General features: G+C 47.3%; 1 protein-coding gene across 1 annotated transcript in view; it reads right to left on the bottom strand.

The window, feature by feature from the left end:
- Positions 1–15,330, bottom strand: part of CS (citrate synthase) — a 34,588-nt gene extending 19,258 nt beyond the window's left edge. The window contains exon 1 of the mRNA XM_079774735.1: positions 15,089–15,330. Within this exon, the coding sequence (XP_079630861.1) occupies positions 15,089–15,130 (42 nt within the window). The 5' untranslated portion in view covers positions 15,131–15,330. The remainder of the gene's footprint in view (positions 1–15,088) is intronic.
- Positions 15,331–19,233: the final 3,903 nt, after the last annotated feature.

The following is a 19,233-nucleotide window of genomic DNA, read 5'->3' on the forward strand; positions in this document are numbered from 1 at the left end:
GAGAGGGAAGGAAGCGGGTATTGCCCCGGAGACCCAGGGAGCACATGCTGGGACCTGGCTGGACTTCTGACCCTCAGGGGTTTCATATTGCAGAGCCATCTTGCCAAGGAATCTGTAATCTGAGTTCTCCCAGGGGCCCCAGGACACGGAGCAGGCAATTTCCACACCTGCCTACATTGCTAGTTAAACACTGGGGTTCATAAGCCCAGTGAGGGCAGGGGCCAGATAATCACAGTGACAACAGTGAGCGCTTAGTATCTACCTGTCAAGCCCCGAGCTGAGAGCCTTATGTGCATAATCTTATGCACACCCAGTAACATTCCATTGAGGCTGGTACTATTATCATACCCATTTTATAGATGAAGAAACTGAGGCTCAGAGAGGTTACACAGGTCTAACTGGCCGAGTCTGTGACTCCAAAGTCACCATGTCCCTCTGCTACCCCCAACCCTCAGGTGGGTGGCATTGCTAAGTCCAGCTTTTCTCTCCCTCTTGCTCTGGGACACCCGATGATCAGCAGGGCTAAGCAGAGAGGAGAGATGGCGCTCCGAGGGACCCAACAGGGGACCTGGCCATTATTTCTCTAGAGCCCAGCAATAAAGAATCAATAAGGAAAAAGACTTGCCATTGCCGAAACCGGTTTGGCTCAGTGGATAGAGCGTCGGCCTGCGGACTCAAGGGTCCCAGGTTCGATTCCGGTCAAGGGCATGTACCTTGGTTGCGGGCACATCCCCAGTAGGGGGTGTGCAAGAGGCAGCTGATCGATGTTTCTCTCTCATCGATGTTTCTAACTCTCTATCCCTCTCTCTTCCTCTCTGTAAAAAATCAATAAAATATATTAAAAAAAAAAAAAAAGAAAAAAAGAAAAAGACTTGCCATTTCCAGGCTGTTCTACTGTATCTTCTTCCCACTAATGGAAACTGGTATGCCATAGGCCAGTGGTAGGCAAACTGCAGCTCGCGAGCCACATGCGGCTCTTTGGCTCCTTGAGTGTGGCTCTTCCACAAAATACCACGTGCGGGCGCACACGTACAGTGCGATTGAAACTTCGTGGCCCAAATGCAGAAGTCGGTTTTCGACTCTCAAAAGAAATTTCAATCATTGTACTGTTGATATTTGGCTCTGTTGACTAATGAGTTTGCAGACCACTGCCATAGGCGATCAGAGCCTGTGGGCCGGGGGTGGGGTGGTGGGGGGAGGTGGAGGGACCAAGAGGTCAGCCATCCCCCCTCCAGCCCCCACTCACCGGCCTTGCCCTTGGCGCTGGTTGATCTGTGTGTGTGGGGTGATGGGGGGCGGGGCCTTGGCCCGGTGCCTTCGCATGCCCCGCCACCCACCCCAGGTTCCCCCAGTTCCCCATTCGCCATTGGGGATTGGAGTCTGAAGGCCAGGGGGAGGGACCAAGAGGTCCGCCATTCCCACCCGCTCGCCGGCCCACCCCAACCCCGGCCCACCCCAACTTAGGGTCGCCCTGTGTGTGGGGGGACTGGCAGGGCGGAGGCCTTGGCCTGGCAAGGCCTGCGTCCCCTGCCACCCACCCCTGGTTCCTCATTCGCCAATGGGGGATGGGAGCTGCGGGCTAGGGAAGGGACCGAGAGGTGCCCAGGGCCCACAGATCGCTCCTGCCCCCACACCCCAGCTGCCCAGGGCCCACTGTTTGGTCATCCGAATGGTTGTGACGGCCCTAGGCCAGTGGTCGGCAAACTCATTAGTCAACAGAGCCAAATATCAACAGTACAACGATTGAAATTTCTTTTGAGAGCCAAATTTTTTAAACTTCTTCTAACGCCACTTCTTCAAAATAGACTCGCCCAGGCCGTGGTATTTTGTGGAAGAGCCACACTCAAGGGGCCAAAGAGCTGCATGTGGCTCGCGAGCCGCAGTTTGCCGACCACAACCCTAGGCTATTATTAGTATAAATTGTTATAATTGTTTTATTATTGTTAATCTATTACTGTCACTGATTTATAAATTAAACTCAGAGATATGTATGTATGTATAGGGAGAAACAGAGGGCTCAGTACTATTTGTGGTTTTGGGCATCCACTGGGGGGTCTTGGAATGTAACCCCTATGGACAAGCTGTGACTACCGGGCTAACTAGCTATAAAGGGTTAGACAAGGAGATTTAACTTTTCTGCATGAGATTATTTTGAAGATAAATTTTTAGAGATAGTCAAAATAAGTCCCAGTTTCCCCATCTATAATGTGGTGTTATTACTGACTACACAACTCAACAGGGTTATTTTGTGATAAAATGAATGTGAAAGCACTTTGCAAACTAAAAGGATCACACACATACAAACTAAATCTGGTGCAAGTCCACACTTTCCCCCGCTTTTGTCAAAAGGTCAGAAGCCCTTTTCTAGTGACTAATGCCTTACTGTCTAGTTGCACTGAAAATCATTTGACACTGTATAAATTCCAAAAAGCTACATGCCTAGGATGAGAGTTCAGTAGGGCCTGAAGCTTTTTTTAGATTTTAGTGTTCCTTTTTCTGTTGTGGCAGTACCAAGCATTGACACACACACACACACACACACACACACACACACACACACACACACATATATATATATATATATCCAAAGCTAAATTCGGAGAGCATAGGCAAACTAATTATTCCTGAAGCAAAGGGGGAACACCTCAACTTGTTAACCAGAGAGTCCGTCATAACTCCTTTCACTAACTTCTTAAAGAGTCTCCTCTAGTTCACCAAGGACCATTTGGGCAAGAAGTAAACAGCATAAAGAGCCCTTTAGCCTTTTCACCCTACGAGGGACACATGGGAGCTGGACCCAACACTAAAGAGATAACTTTTCCTATTCTTATTAGTCACCAAAAAGTGGACATGAAAAAACATGTGAATAAGTTCAAACTATTGTTCTACGGAGCTAATAGACATGTTCAAGCTATTCCATGCTCAATGGTCCCACAGATCCCCCATTATAGAGGCCCCATCTCCCAGCAACTCTATCAGCCCTGCAGCAGACCTTTTAATTCTGGGTCATTAGTTGTTGCAGTGGTTGGTTGTGTTTTTATACAGGCTACAGGGGTAGGGGCAGGTGGGTGGGACGACGGGGACGACATATCATCTGAGAGAAGAAAGAAGTTAAAATACCTCCATAATGGACAATTTTTCCACTTCTAAACCAACTTTAAATTTCTATAATGGCCGGCTGCTTCATTGGCAAGAGGATTATAAAAAGAATAGTCTAAAGTTAAATCTTAGGGGGAAAAATATATATGAGCTCAACATATAGAATGGGGGCCCACATCTTAAGATGAAAATGGAAATACTCTCAAGTTGGAGGTCTTTCTTCTACCAATAAGAACATAAAACAACAACAGTCCCGTCCTCCCCCCCTTGTGAGAGAGAACTGCTAGAATCAATGAGTGGCCCTCTCCTTTTAATTCATTTAAGATTAAGACAAGATAACACAAAAATAAAAAAGGAAACCAGAAAGAAAAGGGTGGAAGGTCACTTAACAAGGCTCTAAGAATGCAACAACATTAAGGGAATCAGAGGGGTCATGATTGCAGCTTAGTCATTTCTCAGATCTGTTTATATGAACGCTACTTTAAGCAAATGATTAGATAAGAGGAAGGAACTTGGAACTAAACTATCACCTCACTTCCACCAATAGCAAAGTCTTACTTTCCTTTGTAGAGAGCATCATTGTCATTTAATGAGGAGCCTCAGGAGTAACTTAAAGAACTGATCTCAACTGTCCCTAATCTCCATCAGCAACACTTCTTAGCCAGATCTCCAATTTGCAAAACAATGCTAATTTGAGGAGAGCATGGTTAAAGCTGGTCTCTTCTCATTCTACACTTCTCTGCCACTTCTTGGCTGTGTAACCCTAGCCAAGTCATTTAACCTTTCTGTACCTCAGTGTCCTTAGATGTAAAATGGGAACAATAACTGTACCTACCTCAAAGGATTGTTCTGAGGATTAAGTCAATACAGGGTGGGACAAAAGTAGGTTTACAGTTGTTTGTATGGAAAATACAATCTACACTAATAAAAGAGAAAGATGCAAATTGACCGCACCTTCACGACACCCACCAGCCAATCAGGAGTATGCAAATTAACCCAACAAAGATGGCGGGTTAATTTGCATGTGCAGGCACTGCCCCAGCCGCTCCAGGCCTCTGGGCAGCGTGGGAAGGCAGAAAGGTGACTCCAGGCCAGAGTGAAGGCGGTGCTGGCAGCCAGGGGGAAGGAAGGCCCATTCTTGCACGAAACTTCGTGCATCGGGCCTCTAGTAATTAATAATTATAATACAAGAGTAAACAGTTTTGTGTACTCACAACTGTAAAACCTTTGCCCTATTCTGTTTTTACAAAGCACTTAAAACCATGTCTAGCACATAGCAAGTGCTTTGTATTTGTTATACAATCTATATATATAAAAGCCCAGCAACCGGAACAACCATAACGACTGGTGGCTATGACACACAATGTGGCAGCCAACCAGCCTGATCCGGGACCCAATCGCCCCCCAACACCCTGACCAGGGGCGGGGCTGACCGGCCAACCGCTTGCAGCCCCTCCCCCTGGCAGCCCCCCCCTCCCCGATTGGAGGCGGGGCCAGCTGGCCAATTGCCCATGCACAAATTCGTGCAGCAGGCCTCTAGCCCTATATAATAAAAGGGTAATATGCAAATCAACTGAATGGCAGAACAATTGGTTGCTATGATGAGCACTGACTACCAGGGGGCGGACGCTCAATGTAGGAGCTTCTCCCTAGTGATCAGTGCGCTCCCAGAGGGGCAGCACCGCTCAGCCAGAAGCCAGCTCATGGCTAGTGAGCGCAGCAGCGGTGGCAGGAGCCTCTCCCACCTCCACGGCAGTTGGACATCCCCTGAGGGCTCCTGGACTGCGAGAGGGCACAGGCCAGGCTGAGGGACACCCCCCCCGAGTGCATGAATTTCATGCACTGGGCCTCTAGTCCATACTAATAAAAGGGTAATATGCTAATTAGACCGGGTCGATTGGACATCTTCCAGGTGTCCGACTTCCTTCCAGACAAAGCCATGGTGGTGGGGGCCGAGGCAGAGGGGCAGTTAGGGGGCGACCAGGACGGCAGGGGACCTGTTAGGGAGCAATCAGGCCAGCAAGCAGAGGCAATTAGGGGCGATCAGGCAGGCAGGCGAGCAGTTAGGAGCCAGTGGTCCCAGATTAGAGGGTGCAGACCAGGCTGAGGGACCCCCTCCCCGTGCACTAATTTCGTGCACTGGGCCTCTAGTAAATGTATAAAATGAAATAGTATGGCCACTTTCTCACACCCTTCAGTATAAGGTTTAGTCATATTTTTAGCTAACCCTGCAACTTAAGATAAATAAGAGACACCCAAAGCCAAATAACTATTTCCCTTTCCTTTTCCATATTTAGGGTAACACTCAAGCTACTTAGCTCAAAGTCTAATACAGGTGTAAAGGTGCCTTGCTATTTAAAATATGACTGCCTAGCAAATGGCATTAGTATTACTTGTAAATTCTTAGAAATGCAGAATCTTGGGCCTCACCTCAGACCTATGGAATCCACGTCTGCCCTTTAACAAGCTCATTAGGTGATTCACATGAACAATAAAGATTGAGATACACCCATGGTCCAAAGTGTTAAACAAGGGAGCAGAAGGATTGAATGTAAAGAGCCCTGGATTTGGAATTATCAAGGATCAAGTCCCAAATCCGGATCCTGCCACTATCCTGCTGTGTTACCTTGGCTATATGACCTAATTTCTGTGGGGGAGGAAGAAACTTTCTTCTAGCTTCCCAGGTTCTTTTGGCTTGTCTAATAATTAAATCTACGGGAGACAGGTTAACAAGAAAAAACTAAATGTAATACATACAAACACATGGGAACCTCACATACATGAGTTAGAGACCCCACATACATAGGAGGTTCAAAGACAAAAAGGGAAAATGAGGTATATTTGACATTTTGGGCTAAGGATCACCTTAGGGATTCAGAGGGGAGAAGGATGATAAGAAATGTTTGTCATGGATGTAAAGGTCTTGGGTTCAGTTCCTGGTCAAGGGCATGTACCTGGGTTACAGGTTCAATCCACAGCCCCGGATCAGGGCACATGTAGGAGGCAACCAATTGATGTGTCCCTCTCACATTGATGTTTCTCTCTCTCTCTCTCTCTCCCCTTCTCTTCCTCCCACTCCCTTTCACTCTCTCTAAAAATCAACAGAAGAAATATCCTTTGTGAGGATTAACAACAAAAAATATGTTCAGTAATTAGATAGGTCATAAAAAGTCATTTCTGGTGATAACTTTCATTATGGGTAAGGCCCTAATTAAAATTATTTAAGGGAGAAGTAAATTTCTTGTGAGCCTGCAGTCTTGATGGTCTTCAGTTCAAAATAATTTACATGCCAAAGTGTCACATTTTAGTGAGGTGTATTCTGAACCTCTACACTTTTAAATCTAGTTTTTGCATCTCTAAATTTGTAATAAAGCCAATTTCAGGGTAGACAAGTAGACCATCCTATCTAATAAAAGGATAATATGCAAATTGACCGTCACTCCAACACACAAGATGGCTTCCCCCATGTGGTCATAAGATGGCTGCCACAAAATGGCCAGCAGGGGAGGGCAGTTGTGGGCAATCAGACCAGCAAGGGAGGGCAGTTGGGAGGGATCAGGCCTGTAGGGGAGGGCAGTTGGCGGGGGAGACCAGGCCAGCAGGGGAGGGCAGTTAGGGGCGACCAGGTTGGCAAGGGAGGGCAGTTAGGGGTGACTGGGCCGGCAGGGGAGGGAAACTGGGGACCAGGCCTTCAGGGGAGGGCAGTTAGGGGCAATTGGGCTGGCAGGGGAGTGGTTAGGGGGTGATCAGGCTGGCAGGCAGAAGTGGTTAGGGGCAATCAGGCAGGCAGGCGAGTGGTTGGGAGCCAGCAGTCCTGGATTGTGAGAGGGATGTCCGACTGCCCGGTGGTATCGAGCCTAAACGGGCAGTCGGACATCCTCGAGGGGTTCCAGATTGGAGAGGGTGCAGGCTGGGCTGAGGGACACACCCCCCATGCACGAATTTCGTGCACCGGGCCTCTAGTCCTATATAATAAAAGCCCAATATGCTAAGTGTCCGGTCATCTGGTCGGCTGTTCAACCAATCAAAGCATAATATGCTAATGATAGGCTAAGGTCGCTTAACTGCTTGCTATGATGTGCACTGACTACCAGGGGGCAGATGCTCCAACAGGTAGGTTAGCTTGTTGCTGGGGTCTGTCTGATCAGGAATGAGCAAAACAGGCTGGACATGTCCTGGAGCCCTCCCATGGCCCCTCCCCGGCTGGCCAAACTCCCATGTCCCTCCCTGGCCCCGACTGTGCACCAATGGGGCCCCCCGGCCTGGCCTGCGCCTTCTCACAATCCGGGACCCCTTGGGGGATGTTGGAGAGCTGGTTTCACGCCGATCCCGCTCAACGCAGGAGCTCCCCCCCTGGTGATCAGTGTACTTCCACAGGGGGAGTGCCGCTAAGCCAGAAGCCGGGCTCATGGCTGTTGAGCACAGCAGTGGTGGTGGGAGCCTCTCCCACCTCCATAGCAGCGCTAAGGATGTCCAATTGCAGGGAGCAGGCCTAAGCTGGCAGTCAGACATTCCCCAAGGGTTAACAGACTCTGAGAGGGTGTAGGCCAGGCCAAGGGACCCCCAACCAAGTGCATGAATTCCATGCACCGGGCCTCTAGTCTCTCTATATAAAACCCTAATATGCAAATAGACCCAAACGGTGGAACAACTGGTTGCTATGATGTGCACTGACCAGCAGGGGGCGCGCGCAGAACATGACGGGCGTCGTGAGAGCGCAGAACATGGCCAGTGTTGGCCGCGGCGGGATGGTAGAGCAGGTGAGCAGGGGTGCCAGACCAAGGTGGTCACTGTCATCAGGGCGAGCCTCTGGTGGTTACTGAAAATTCTTTGTTCCCGTGCACCATGGTCCTGCCCGGCACTTGCACCTGCTGCCATCCCCCATCACCCCTGCTGCTGGTGCCAGCGCAGTCAGTGCATGGGAGCGGGAGCGGCGGGAGTGGGGCAGCCCGCAGACAGAGGACCAGGGGCTACAGCGGGAGGGATCAGGCAGGGGCATGGAGGATGGGCCGAGACCCAACCCTGTGCTCACCGTAGCCTCGCAGCCCACAGCTCCTTTCAAGGTGCACAAATTTGTGCAATGGACCCCTAGTCTATATATATAAAAGCCTAAGTGACTGGAACAACCAGTCGCTATGATGCACACTGACCACCAGGGGCAGACGCTCAACGCAGGAGCTGCCCCTTGGTGGTCAGTGTGCTCCCACAGCCAACCTCCCCTGGTCCCTCCCCGCAGCACCTGGGCTGGGACGGGGAACCGGGGGTGGGTGGCGGCGGATGCAGCCCCTTTCCCAGGGGGACCAAGAGCCGGTTCCCTCCTTGGGGCCGGCGGACAACCTTCCGTGCCGTTCCTCCCCCTGGCTGGCAGGCCCTGCTCGGCCCACCACCTGCCCGTTGCAGTGGCAATGGAAGGAGGAGGGGGGAGGCAGGAACCATGCGGTGGCAGGGCGCTGATGATGTGCACCCTGGCCTGGCAACCGTCACCTCCTCTCCGGCCCGGCCCTGATAGGCCTGGACCCGATTGGCCCTGTTCGTGGACCAGGCCTAGGGACCCCATCCATGCACGAATTTTGTGCACCAGGCCTCTAGTATAAAATAATTTGCATCTAGAACAGTGCTTTCTGCATAACTGAGTTCAATAAGTATTTGTTTCTTAGAACTAAGTTGGCCTATTTCCTACTACCTCAAGTGTCACAACTCTTCCCTGGAGTTGGATCCCAGGAAACAGGCAGTTACACCTGTGGAAGGGGTAAATGGATCATTTCCTTTAGCTGGGAACAGAAAGGTCCTCCTTAAAAAGGGGAGGAGTCAGAGAGAGGAAACAAATTTAACTAACAGTAATCTCCACCAGCAGAGCAAAGGATTCTAGAATGCTGGAGGAGTGTCACACCCAAGGCTACACACCTCATTTAATCTACCTCCTGGCTGCCAAGAAAAGCTCCTGAATAGGTTTGTACAGTACATTCAGGCTACTCACTGATGGGACAGGCAGATTACAAACCTCTGAGTCATCCCTGATTTTCACCTCCCAGCTCCTCCCCCAATTTTGGAGGTGTGGCGACTGGGCTTTTGGTTTCTGATTGCATGCCACGTGTAGAGTTCACCCTACTGGAACAGCAGCTGTCAGGTTAATCAAGGAGTCACCTCACTCAATAGGTCAGCTCCTTCATGGGAAGATGGAGAGAGCTCCTTCCAAAGATAAGGACCTGACTCACAATGTCCGACAGCCAGGATTCTCTACAGGATGGAGGCATCACAATCACTAAGAGGATTTTTCAAACCTGCTGCCATCTTGCAAGAATTCTGCTAGTGAGTTTGCCATTATTGATAGAAGTGGGCTGTAGCTCAAAAGCTGTAAAAAAATATAATGAAAAGACCCTCTATCTTAAGGAATATCTTTAAAAATATATATATTTTTATTTATTTCAGAGAGGAAAGAGGGAGAGAAGGAGATCGAAACATCAATGATGAGAAGAGAATCATTGATTGGCTGCCTCCTGCACGCCCCCCCACTGGGGATCGAGCCTGCAACCTGGGCATGTGCCCTTGACTAGAATCGAACCTGGGACCCCTCAGTCCGCAGGCTGACACTCTATCCACTGAGCCAAACCAGCCAGGGCAAGACCCTCTATCTTAAAGGGCCAAGGGAGGAAAAGTACATGCAGAAAATTCTGCCAAAGACTTGCTGGTAATACTTCGGGTATTTCTGGAATAGGATATTGGCCAAATCACTTATCAAAAATCAATTAAGCCCTGGCCAGTGTGGCTCAGTTGGCTGGAGAATCATCCTGTGCACTGAGGGTCACAGGTTCGATTCCCAGTCAGGGCACATACCCAGCTTGCAGGTTCAAACCCCAGTTAGGACACATACAGGAGGCAACCCCTCTCTCTCTCTCTCTCTCTCTCTCTCTCTCTCTCTCTCTCTCTCCCCTTCCTCTGGCTCTAAAATAATAAATAAATAAGTCCTTTAAAAAAATCAACTAAAACTCCTCTCTTCTCCCCCAAATCCTGGCAACTGTAGAATCCTATTTGGATAAGCACCTACTCAATAATATGGTTATTTCCCTCTTACTTATCTTGACCTATTATTATTATTAGTCCACACCTAGGATCCTTACTCTACAAGGGAAAAGCAAAATTTTCTTTGATCCTCCATTCCAGACACATCAGAACTTGTCCTGACACATATCCAGGAACCCCAACATTAAAAGCTTGAGAAAGATGCTCTGAATTTAATAGAGCCTGTCCTTCATCAACAAATGATCAGAGCTCGTCAAGCCAGCAGAACTAAGTTGATGAAGCAAACATAATGCATTAATAACTGCTAGGAAAAATCTTGTGCTACAAAGGCTTCCAATGCAGAAGGAACAACCTGCATTAAGGAAAACAGAACACACACAGGACAAAGGCTCCTCTCTCCCCAGAACCAGGTCAGAGAACTAAGCCATTTAACATCTGTGTTTCACAATGGTGATATTAGAAGTCTTCCTGCACTTAATAGGCCACTTAACAGCCTACGCAGAGTAATCAGACTTCATACTTTGACTCCCTTCATACTCACAATTTCTTTATTCACCCTACCTGTCATTTTGTAACAGATTCTTCCCTAAAAGTTTGCTGACCATTTGGCAAGGAAGACAGCAAAAAACACCAATTTAGCTTCAGAAAAAAATAAAGAGTTCTAATTCTACTTTCAGTAGAAATCCTTAGTTCTTTAACAAATATTTGCTGAACCCCTACTTATTATATGTAACACTAAGTGTATATTAGTGAATAAAGTATATAGGATCTGCCACCTACTCCTCTCTCAGAAACCAGAAACTGTTCCTTTACTTCTACTAGAAGTTCTTACAAGTTTTAGCTTCTAATGCTTTGCTAGAGGGATTTACAAGAAACTTTCCCTAAGGTATTTGGGGGGGGAAAAAAAAGACCTAGGAAGACTAACCTAGCACTAATAGCCCAAAATGGTTAGTCATTTTTGAAGTCAATTTTTAAAATAATCATTAATTTTTAAAAAAAATCCAAATATTCACCGTTTCATTATATACATTCAATAAAATTGCAAAAAAGAGCCCTAGCCGGTTTGGCTCAGTGGGTAGTGTCAGCATGCAGACCAAAGGGTCCCGGGTTTGATTCTGGTCAAGGGCACGTAACTTGGTTGTAGGATCCTTCCTCCCCAGCCCGGGTCCTGGTCAGGGCTCATGCAGAAGGCAACCAATTAGTGTATTTCTCTCACATCGATGTTTCCCTCTTTCTCTCTCTCTTCCACTCTCCCTAAAAATCAATGGGAAAAAAATCCTCAGGTGAAGATTAACCAAAAAAAGTTGCAAAAAATGTCTGCATGTGGCCCAAGAGAAAAGGACCACTGAGCACCCTCAGTCAACTAAGGTACTTGAAAAAATATGAGTCTCCAGATACCAATCCATCTTTGCTGAATCAGAATCTAAAGGTAGGATTCATGAATGTGTAATGTTCTGAACAAGCATCCCAGGTGATGATGTCTACTGTGAACTTACAGACCTTTTAAAATAATCTCGTTAAAAGAAATATAGGAATCTGCCCTAGCTGGTTTGGCTCAGTGGGTAGAGTGTCCACCTGCGGACTGAAGGGTCCCAGGTTCGATTCCAGTTAAGGACACATACCTGGGTTTCGGGTTCAACCCCCAGTAGGGGGCGTGCAGGAGGCAGCCAATCAATGATTCTCTCATCATTGATGTTTCTATCTCTCTCTTCCTCTCCCTTCCTTTCTGAAATCAATAAAAGTATATTAAAGAGAAAAAGAAATACAGGAATCTAAGGAATTTGGGCAGTTGAAGGAAGAACTGAAAAACAGTCCAAAGTCAGATCCTAAGAAAGATCTATTGATAAAGTTGCCTCACTCCTGATTTAAATGTCACATCCTACTCTACCACATAAAGCACTGAAACAGGACAGAAGGAATTAGTGTGTGCTTGTAGAAAAATCCACCAAGTCTGGTTTCCTGCCTTTTGCCCACTTGGATTCTAAGAACTAGGAATGCCAGCCTTTCCTTCTCTGATTACCTACTTCACCTTGCTCCCCACACCCAGGCATTTACCTGCTATCAATCATGCCACCACTAGAATATGATGAGGCTTTTACTCTCCATCTTTCATCTCTGGTCCATTTAGGAAGAATCAAAGAATTGCCATTACTTTGGGTAGGCTGATAATCAAAGTGAAGGCACAGAGATTTGAGCACGTGCTTTAAAAAGTTTTGGGCTTTAAGCCCAAGTAACATTTCACAGGACAAAACCGACTCAGTTTTGTTGAACCCCATTTCAGTCTAGAATTTATATAGGAGGGATTATGCAGTGATACAGGTCTGCAATAAGGGATCTATTGGTATTAATATAAGTGTCTTGAAAAGGTCTAGAAACAATCTAGAAACACTCTTGGATTGATTTACTCAAAGTTATACAATATCCTAGTTTGGAGGAGCAATTCTCAATGGTAAAGTAAATACCTAGGTTTGGCTAAGTCACATTGGTATTAAGAGTCCAGAAGTGGCCCTAACCGGTTTGGCTCAGTGGCTAGAGCGTTGGCCTGTGTACTGAAGGGTCCCGGGTTCAATTCTGATCAAGAGCATGTACCCTGGTTGCAAGCACATCCCCAGTAGGGGGTGTGCAGGAGGCAGCTGATCGATGTTTCTCTCTCATCAATATTTCTAACTCTCTATCCCTCTCCCTTTCTCTCTGTAAAAAATCAATAAATTAAAAACAAAGGAGTCCAGAAGTGGCCCTCGCCGAGTAGCTCAGTTGGTTAAAGTGTTGCCCAGATACACCAAAGTTGTGTATCAATCCCCGTCAGGGTGCATACAAGCAGCAACCAATGAATGCATAAATAAGTGGAATAACAAGTCGATTTTCTCCCTCTCCCTCCCTTCCTCTCTCTCTTAAAAAAAAAAAGTCCAGAGTGTGTTGATGGCCCTACTCCAATTTCCAGCTAAGATCACCTGAGAAAAGACAGTATTTACATCACAAAGCTAAGCCACCAACAGCTAATACTAAAGCCATTGCTTAGTATGAATTCATTTGGATAAGCAAGAAGTCAATATCCAGGTTCTGAGTTAGGCTACCTCTCCAACTCAGGTGTTTATTAAATTATATGATTGTGGGGAGGGTTAAACAACAGAATGACTAACATTTGTGTCTCCTAGCAAAGTTTAAAAATATCTCTTCTCAGAAAAGTGAAACTATATCTGACCTTGAGAATCAAAGTGGTATGTATGGGTCAGTTCTCCCAGATCAGAAGACTATTTTTGCCTTCTAAAGCCCACTTTCATAGCAAAAACAAAATTGAGTACCAAATAAGCTGCAGGGTAATCTGGAAAGCTCAGGCAGGTGCTAGCAATGCTGAAAGGCTTCTTGGTATCCTGGTCTTTCTGCTTAGATATCAGGAAATTTTCAGTCCTGAGTCGTTAGGTTTTGCTACTTTTAAGGGTCAAAAGCCTTCTAATGGCTTCCTATTTACACGTTTCTGGGATCCTCAAGTCCATCTGTAATAGGAAAGTAAACAAAATAAAAATGATACTGCAGGTATGTAGTCCTGTCATCCCAAAAGCTTTCTGAGCTTCCTCAGGGCCTTAAGAGACAAAATATTTTTTAAAAGGTAAATTCTAAAGCCTTTTTCAAATTCCCTGCAGGGTTAGACCATCTGGTCTGGGTTAGCAGCTCTGCAACTAACTAATTATGGTGTTCCCTATCCTGCCAAAACACTATCTAGAACTTGCTTCATGTCCCAAGAGGCTTTCTTACCCTGTTCCCTGGCAGGAGAAGCAACAGTCAAAATAAGACAAGTATCTCCCAAATAATCAGCTGCCATCCAGTGCAAATCCGACAGGCTTCACCTCATCTGCCAACCATGCAAGATAACACAAAGCAAGCTAAAACCACCCTAAGACTTTCCCTAACTTCAGATGTTGGCAGCTTCAATCTGTCTGCAGAAGAGGAAGTATAAATTCTTTACAGGAGTCAAGGTCACTTGTGGGACTGTTACTGCTTGGATTAGAGGGCTGGGACTCCCTCAGCACAGCAGTTTCTCTGTTTAAAGGGCCATGTTACCCAGAGACAAAAGTACTGGCAATTTGAAATTGAAAGCACCATCACCTGCAACAATACTCCTATGATCCAAAAGGCAAGTAAAGGGCCCCCCAAAATGAGAAGGATCTTTCCTGGATAGAGTAGACTTAAGAGCAACAGCAAAAAACCTGGGTGATCAGATAGTAGGATTGGTCATATGACCTTGGGAATACTATATCCTACCCAGTATTTTCTCTTAATGGCCTGCGGTCCGGAGGAAAAGTCCTTCTGGTTCTGTCTCCAATCATATGCGATAATCATGCATGCGTTACGGAGGCGCGCCCGACCCAAGCCCTGCTACATAGAGTACATGGAAGAGTCTCAAGGACAAAGACGTCCGTTCCTCTAGCAGAAACTGGCCATTAACGGCTTTAATAATCGGGATGGAGAAATGGAAACAGGCAGTCAGGAACTGGTAAGACCCTCCATACAAAACAGAAGCCAAAATTAACTACAGCTTCAGCTCCGGCCCAGGTAGAGTGAGCACATCTGCTCGCCCTGCCACTCCTCGTACACACCCCCGCCCCCTCCTTCAAAAGACTCTTTCCCTACCTCAGATGGCACACACCCATGTTCCCTACTGGCGCGTCCTTCTTCCAGGACCACGCACCACCCCCTCCCACCGTAAAAAGGCGGGTGGCCAGCACGGTCCGGCCTCTCCAAGCGCCCTAGACCGCATGCCGAGGGCGAGCGGCGCTCACTTCTGCTTCGGGGGCCGGAAGGCCAGCCTAGCACATGGCTCTGGGAGCTCCCGGCAAGGCTGGCGGCCAGCCAGGTACAGGGCCCCTTTAAGGCGCGCCGGGGTGCGTCTGGGTAGGGGAGGGAGACCCCGGGACCTGCGGGCCCGCAGTCTCCTCAGCCCCACCCTGCGCTCCCTCCTTCAGTCGCTCACCTTGGCTCCGATGAGCCGGGCGGCCGCAGTGAGTAAAGCCATTGGCGGGAGAACTCTGGGATCTGATGGGGAGGCAGGGAGGGGAGCGAGCTGCGGCAGGAACGGGAGCCTCCGCCGCTGCACCAGACGCCGCGCCGACGGGTGAACAAGGTTGAAAGGAGGCGGCCGAGGGAAAGGGTAGACGAACCGGCGGCGGCGCCCAGCCCGGGGTCCTCAGCGAGGCCCCGCCTACTGCCCGGAACCCGCTCTCGCCGCTCTCCGGGACTTGACGCGGGCTCGGCCATTGGTCGGGTGTGGAGGAGGGCGGGACCTGACTGGCTGACAGCGGCTGCCGCGGGGAGGATTGGGCCGCCGGGGTAGGCTAATTCAGGGTGGGTCCGGGCGGGAGTGAGGGAAGCTTGTAGGTGGCTAAGAATGTGCCTGAGAACTCAGTTAACTTTCCTCTTAGGCTTTTCTCTTGCCCGGATCACATTTGGGGTTAGTTCTTGGGTGAATATTAGAGAAAAAGCCTCAAGGACGTAGACCTTTGAAGGTCCTCAGAAGCCAGCCCCTTAATATAGTATCACGGCAACTGATCAGTGCCCACTCCTACCTCCTTGGCATGCTTTCTTGGATGTCTTTGGTCAATGACTTAATGGCCATAGAGGTGACACAATGCCAGAGTTAGCTTCCTAACAGACTCCCCCCCCCCCCCCCCCCCAATAGTTGGAGAAGGAAAGCAAAGGCAGGAGCCTGAGTATCCAGTGCTCTTTGTGGCTGTCAGTTCGATTTAGTGCCAGAAAATCCAAGTCTTACAAAGGCTCCCTTAACATGGAAGCGTCCAGCACAGGCCAGAGCCTCTGGGCCCTGGGCATGAGTCTCTCTGCTCCTCCAGTCACCCACCCCCTACAGCCGGCTCACTCTACATCTAGCCATAAGATGCAGACAAAACCCTCGTCCAAAACCAGGCTTTAGGCACCCTCCCTTTTTTGTCCTATCACTCCCATTGGGCCTCTGTACCCCGTCTCCTACTTGGCTCTCTTTTATACACTTATCCTGTGCTCCCCAGAGACCATTAAGTGAAACATGGCACTAAAGTGATCTTCCACACCATTCTTGACTGACTCCTCTGGGCAGACAAGACCTCTGGACCTTTCTACCTCCCAAAGCCTCACTGTCATTGACCCAAGGGCAGAGAGGGAAGTGACTCAAGGCCCTGGGCATCTTATCTACAAACCTAAGCCCCAAGTGAACAGTCCTCCTATCTCCTCACATAGCAGTAACAAGTTTCAGAGGTCTCAGTACCACCTAAGCCAGGTTTCAATAGACCTAGTTTACGAGTTTATAAAGAAGCTAGTTTATAGCTTGGACTTGGGAAAAGAGACAGAAAACCGTTCTTTTTTTCTTACCAAGTTTCCTCATACCCAACTGCACACCTACCAACCAATGCTCCTCTGGACTGGGGATCATGTGTAGGCCTTAGGAGAGAACGTAATAAAGATAAGCCGAGCAGTGCCCCAGAGGAGCAGTAACCTCTGCTACCTGTCGGTGACTTCAAAGCTCCACTGATCAATATTTGCTCCCAATTTAGCATCTCACAGAGGATTTCCTCTTAACCCTAGAATAGTCTGACCTTGTTTCTTCTCTCTGGTTAATTATCCACAGAGACTAGCCAGCAGACCAGAGGACTGAACTCCAGTGCCCCAAGAGACAGGAGGCATTTTCAGTGTGAGGCTACCAAAGGGATAAATACTGAGTGGCCGTAAGAGTAACCTATTTTGCTCTCTAGTGATTGGAAGGAGGGTGGGGAACAGTAATGATGTAAGCCCTTTGACACAGTGTCCTGGATTTTATTGTCATGAGGACTATATGGACTTGTTTTGAAGTTGTTCAGTCCTGACATTTACTGCTATAAGGCCAATGGGAAAGCCCAGGTATGTCACAGGAGCTGGCTTATAGTTTTTTTCTGAAAGTGGATAGGACCTGGGGAGGTGGGAAGAAAGTTAAGGAAGCCCTGTCCAGGTAGCTCAGTTGGTTAGAGTGTTGTCTCAATACACCAAGGTTGAGGGTTCGATCCCCGGTCAGGGCATATATAAGAAGCAACCAATGAATGCATAAATAATTGGAACTACAAATAAATGTTTCTCTCTCAAAAAAAAAAAAAAAATCCATCAATCAAAACAAAAACAAATAAAAAAGGAAGTTAAGGGAAAAGGATTGGTGAGTTCTAGGGCCCGGATACAAATAAGTGCCTGAGAACTGAAGTGGGCAAGAGAGAAGGCTGAGCACTGAGGTCATCCTGACCTTGAGAGGACTGCTCTAAAATAGACAAAGGCAATAGTGCCCTCTGGTGGCCAAGAATAAGTGGGAGAACACAGCCTAAACTTAAACTCTACATCAGTAAAACAAACTCCTGTATTTAAGGGGTAATAACTAAAATTTATTGAATACTTACTATTTACAGATACATGTATTATCTCAATCCCCACAACTCTAAGGGATGTAAGTAATATTAATATCTCTACAGAGGAGGAAATAAAAATTTAGATAAGTATGTTTTTCTGTATTTAAAAATATTTTAAAAGGTGCCTGGCCACAGTGGCTCAGTGGTTGAGCATCGACCTATGAATCAGGTCGTAGTTCAATTCCCAGTCAGGGCATGTGCCCGGGTTGCAGGCTCAATCCTCAGTGGGGTTTGTGCAAGAGGTAGCAGATCAATAATTCTCTCTCATTGATGTTTCTATCTCTCCCTCTCCCTGCCTCTCTGAAATCAATAAAAATATATTTTAAAAAATAAAAGGTAAGGAACTACTGCCCGGGCCGGTGTGGTTCAGTAGGCTGAGCATCATCCCATGCACCAAGAGATCACCGGTTCAAATCCCGGTTGGAGCACATGCATGGGTTTTGGGCTTGATCCCTGGTAGAGGTGACTGATCAATGTTTCTCTCTCTCCCTTCCTTTTTCTCTAAAATAATAATAATATTTAAAATAAGAACTATAGTCTTACTTCTCTGTAAAAACCTTTATATACCCATACTTGAAAATATGCTAAATGGTGATCCACTCAGAAAACTTAAAGGTAGGGGAGACAAACATTTAGCACCTAAAATGACCAAGGGGGTAGAATGGGCTTCTTACACGGAATAATCAGTTTGGGAAATGGCTGAAGAGGCTATAGTGTTTTTTCACTGTAGATTATTATAATCAGAGGGCACACATTCAAACTTGGAGGTAGTTTTTAAATAAAAGAAGTACAACTTTTCACAGCCACTGGGGACTATGCGAGTCATTACAGAGAGTAAGGTTTTACAGAAAGACCACTGGCCTAGGGATAAGATGATCACTAGGGTTGAGGTCTTGGTTCCCTGCTAACTAGCAAGCTCAACCTCTTTGAGCTTAGCTTCTTCATCTGTAAAATGGGTGTAGCATCTTTGAAAAAATATATGTATTTTTATTAACTTCAGAGAAGGGAGAGGGAGAGAAGGATAGAAACATCAATGAGAGAAAATCATCGATCGGCTGCCTCCTGTACCTTCTCCCCCCTCCCCGCCCCGCCCCCAATTGGGGATTGAGCCTGAAACCCAGGCATGTGCCCTGAACGAGAATCAAACCTGTGACCTCCTGGTTCATGGGTGGATGCTCAACCACTGAGTCACACCAGCCAGGCACATCTATTTCCTAAGAGTTGTAACATTAAATCAGAATGTGTATGTCCTTGTTATGTGAGTATTCAACATATGCAGTAGGTCCACTTATATGTGGATTTTTTCAGTTAAATATCCAGTCGGCCCTTTGTATCCCCAGGTTTCACATCCACAGATTCAACCAACCACAGATCTGTAGTTGGGAATCGTGGATGCAGAGGACCAAGTAAGTATATGCATTGTCCTATGCCTTTTTATGTAAGGGATTTGAGCATCTGCATATTTTGGTGTCAGTGGGAACCAGCTCCCCAGGGACACCAAGGGACAACTCTAGCTAAGTTTCCAAAGTTGTTCGTGGATATTCAACTATGTGGAGATTGGTGCCCCTTACCCCCACATTATTCAAGGGTCAACTGTACCAGTTCCCTGCTGTTCATCCCAGTTCTGTGCTTAAAGGAATCTTGTCCCTATTCTTTTTATTTATTTATTTTTTTAATTTTTTAAAATTGATTTTTTGAGAGA

Source organism: Cnephaeus nilssonii (genome assembly GCF_951640355.1).
Source record: "Cnephaeus nilssonii genome assembly, chromosome: 6".
NCBI lineage: Eukaryota > Metazoa > Chordata > Mammalia > Chiroptera > Vespertilionidae > Cnephaeus > Cnephaeus nilssonii.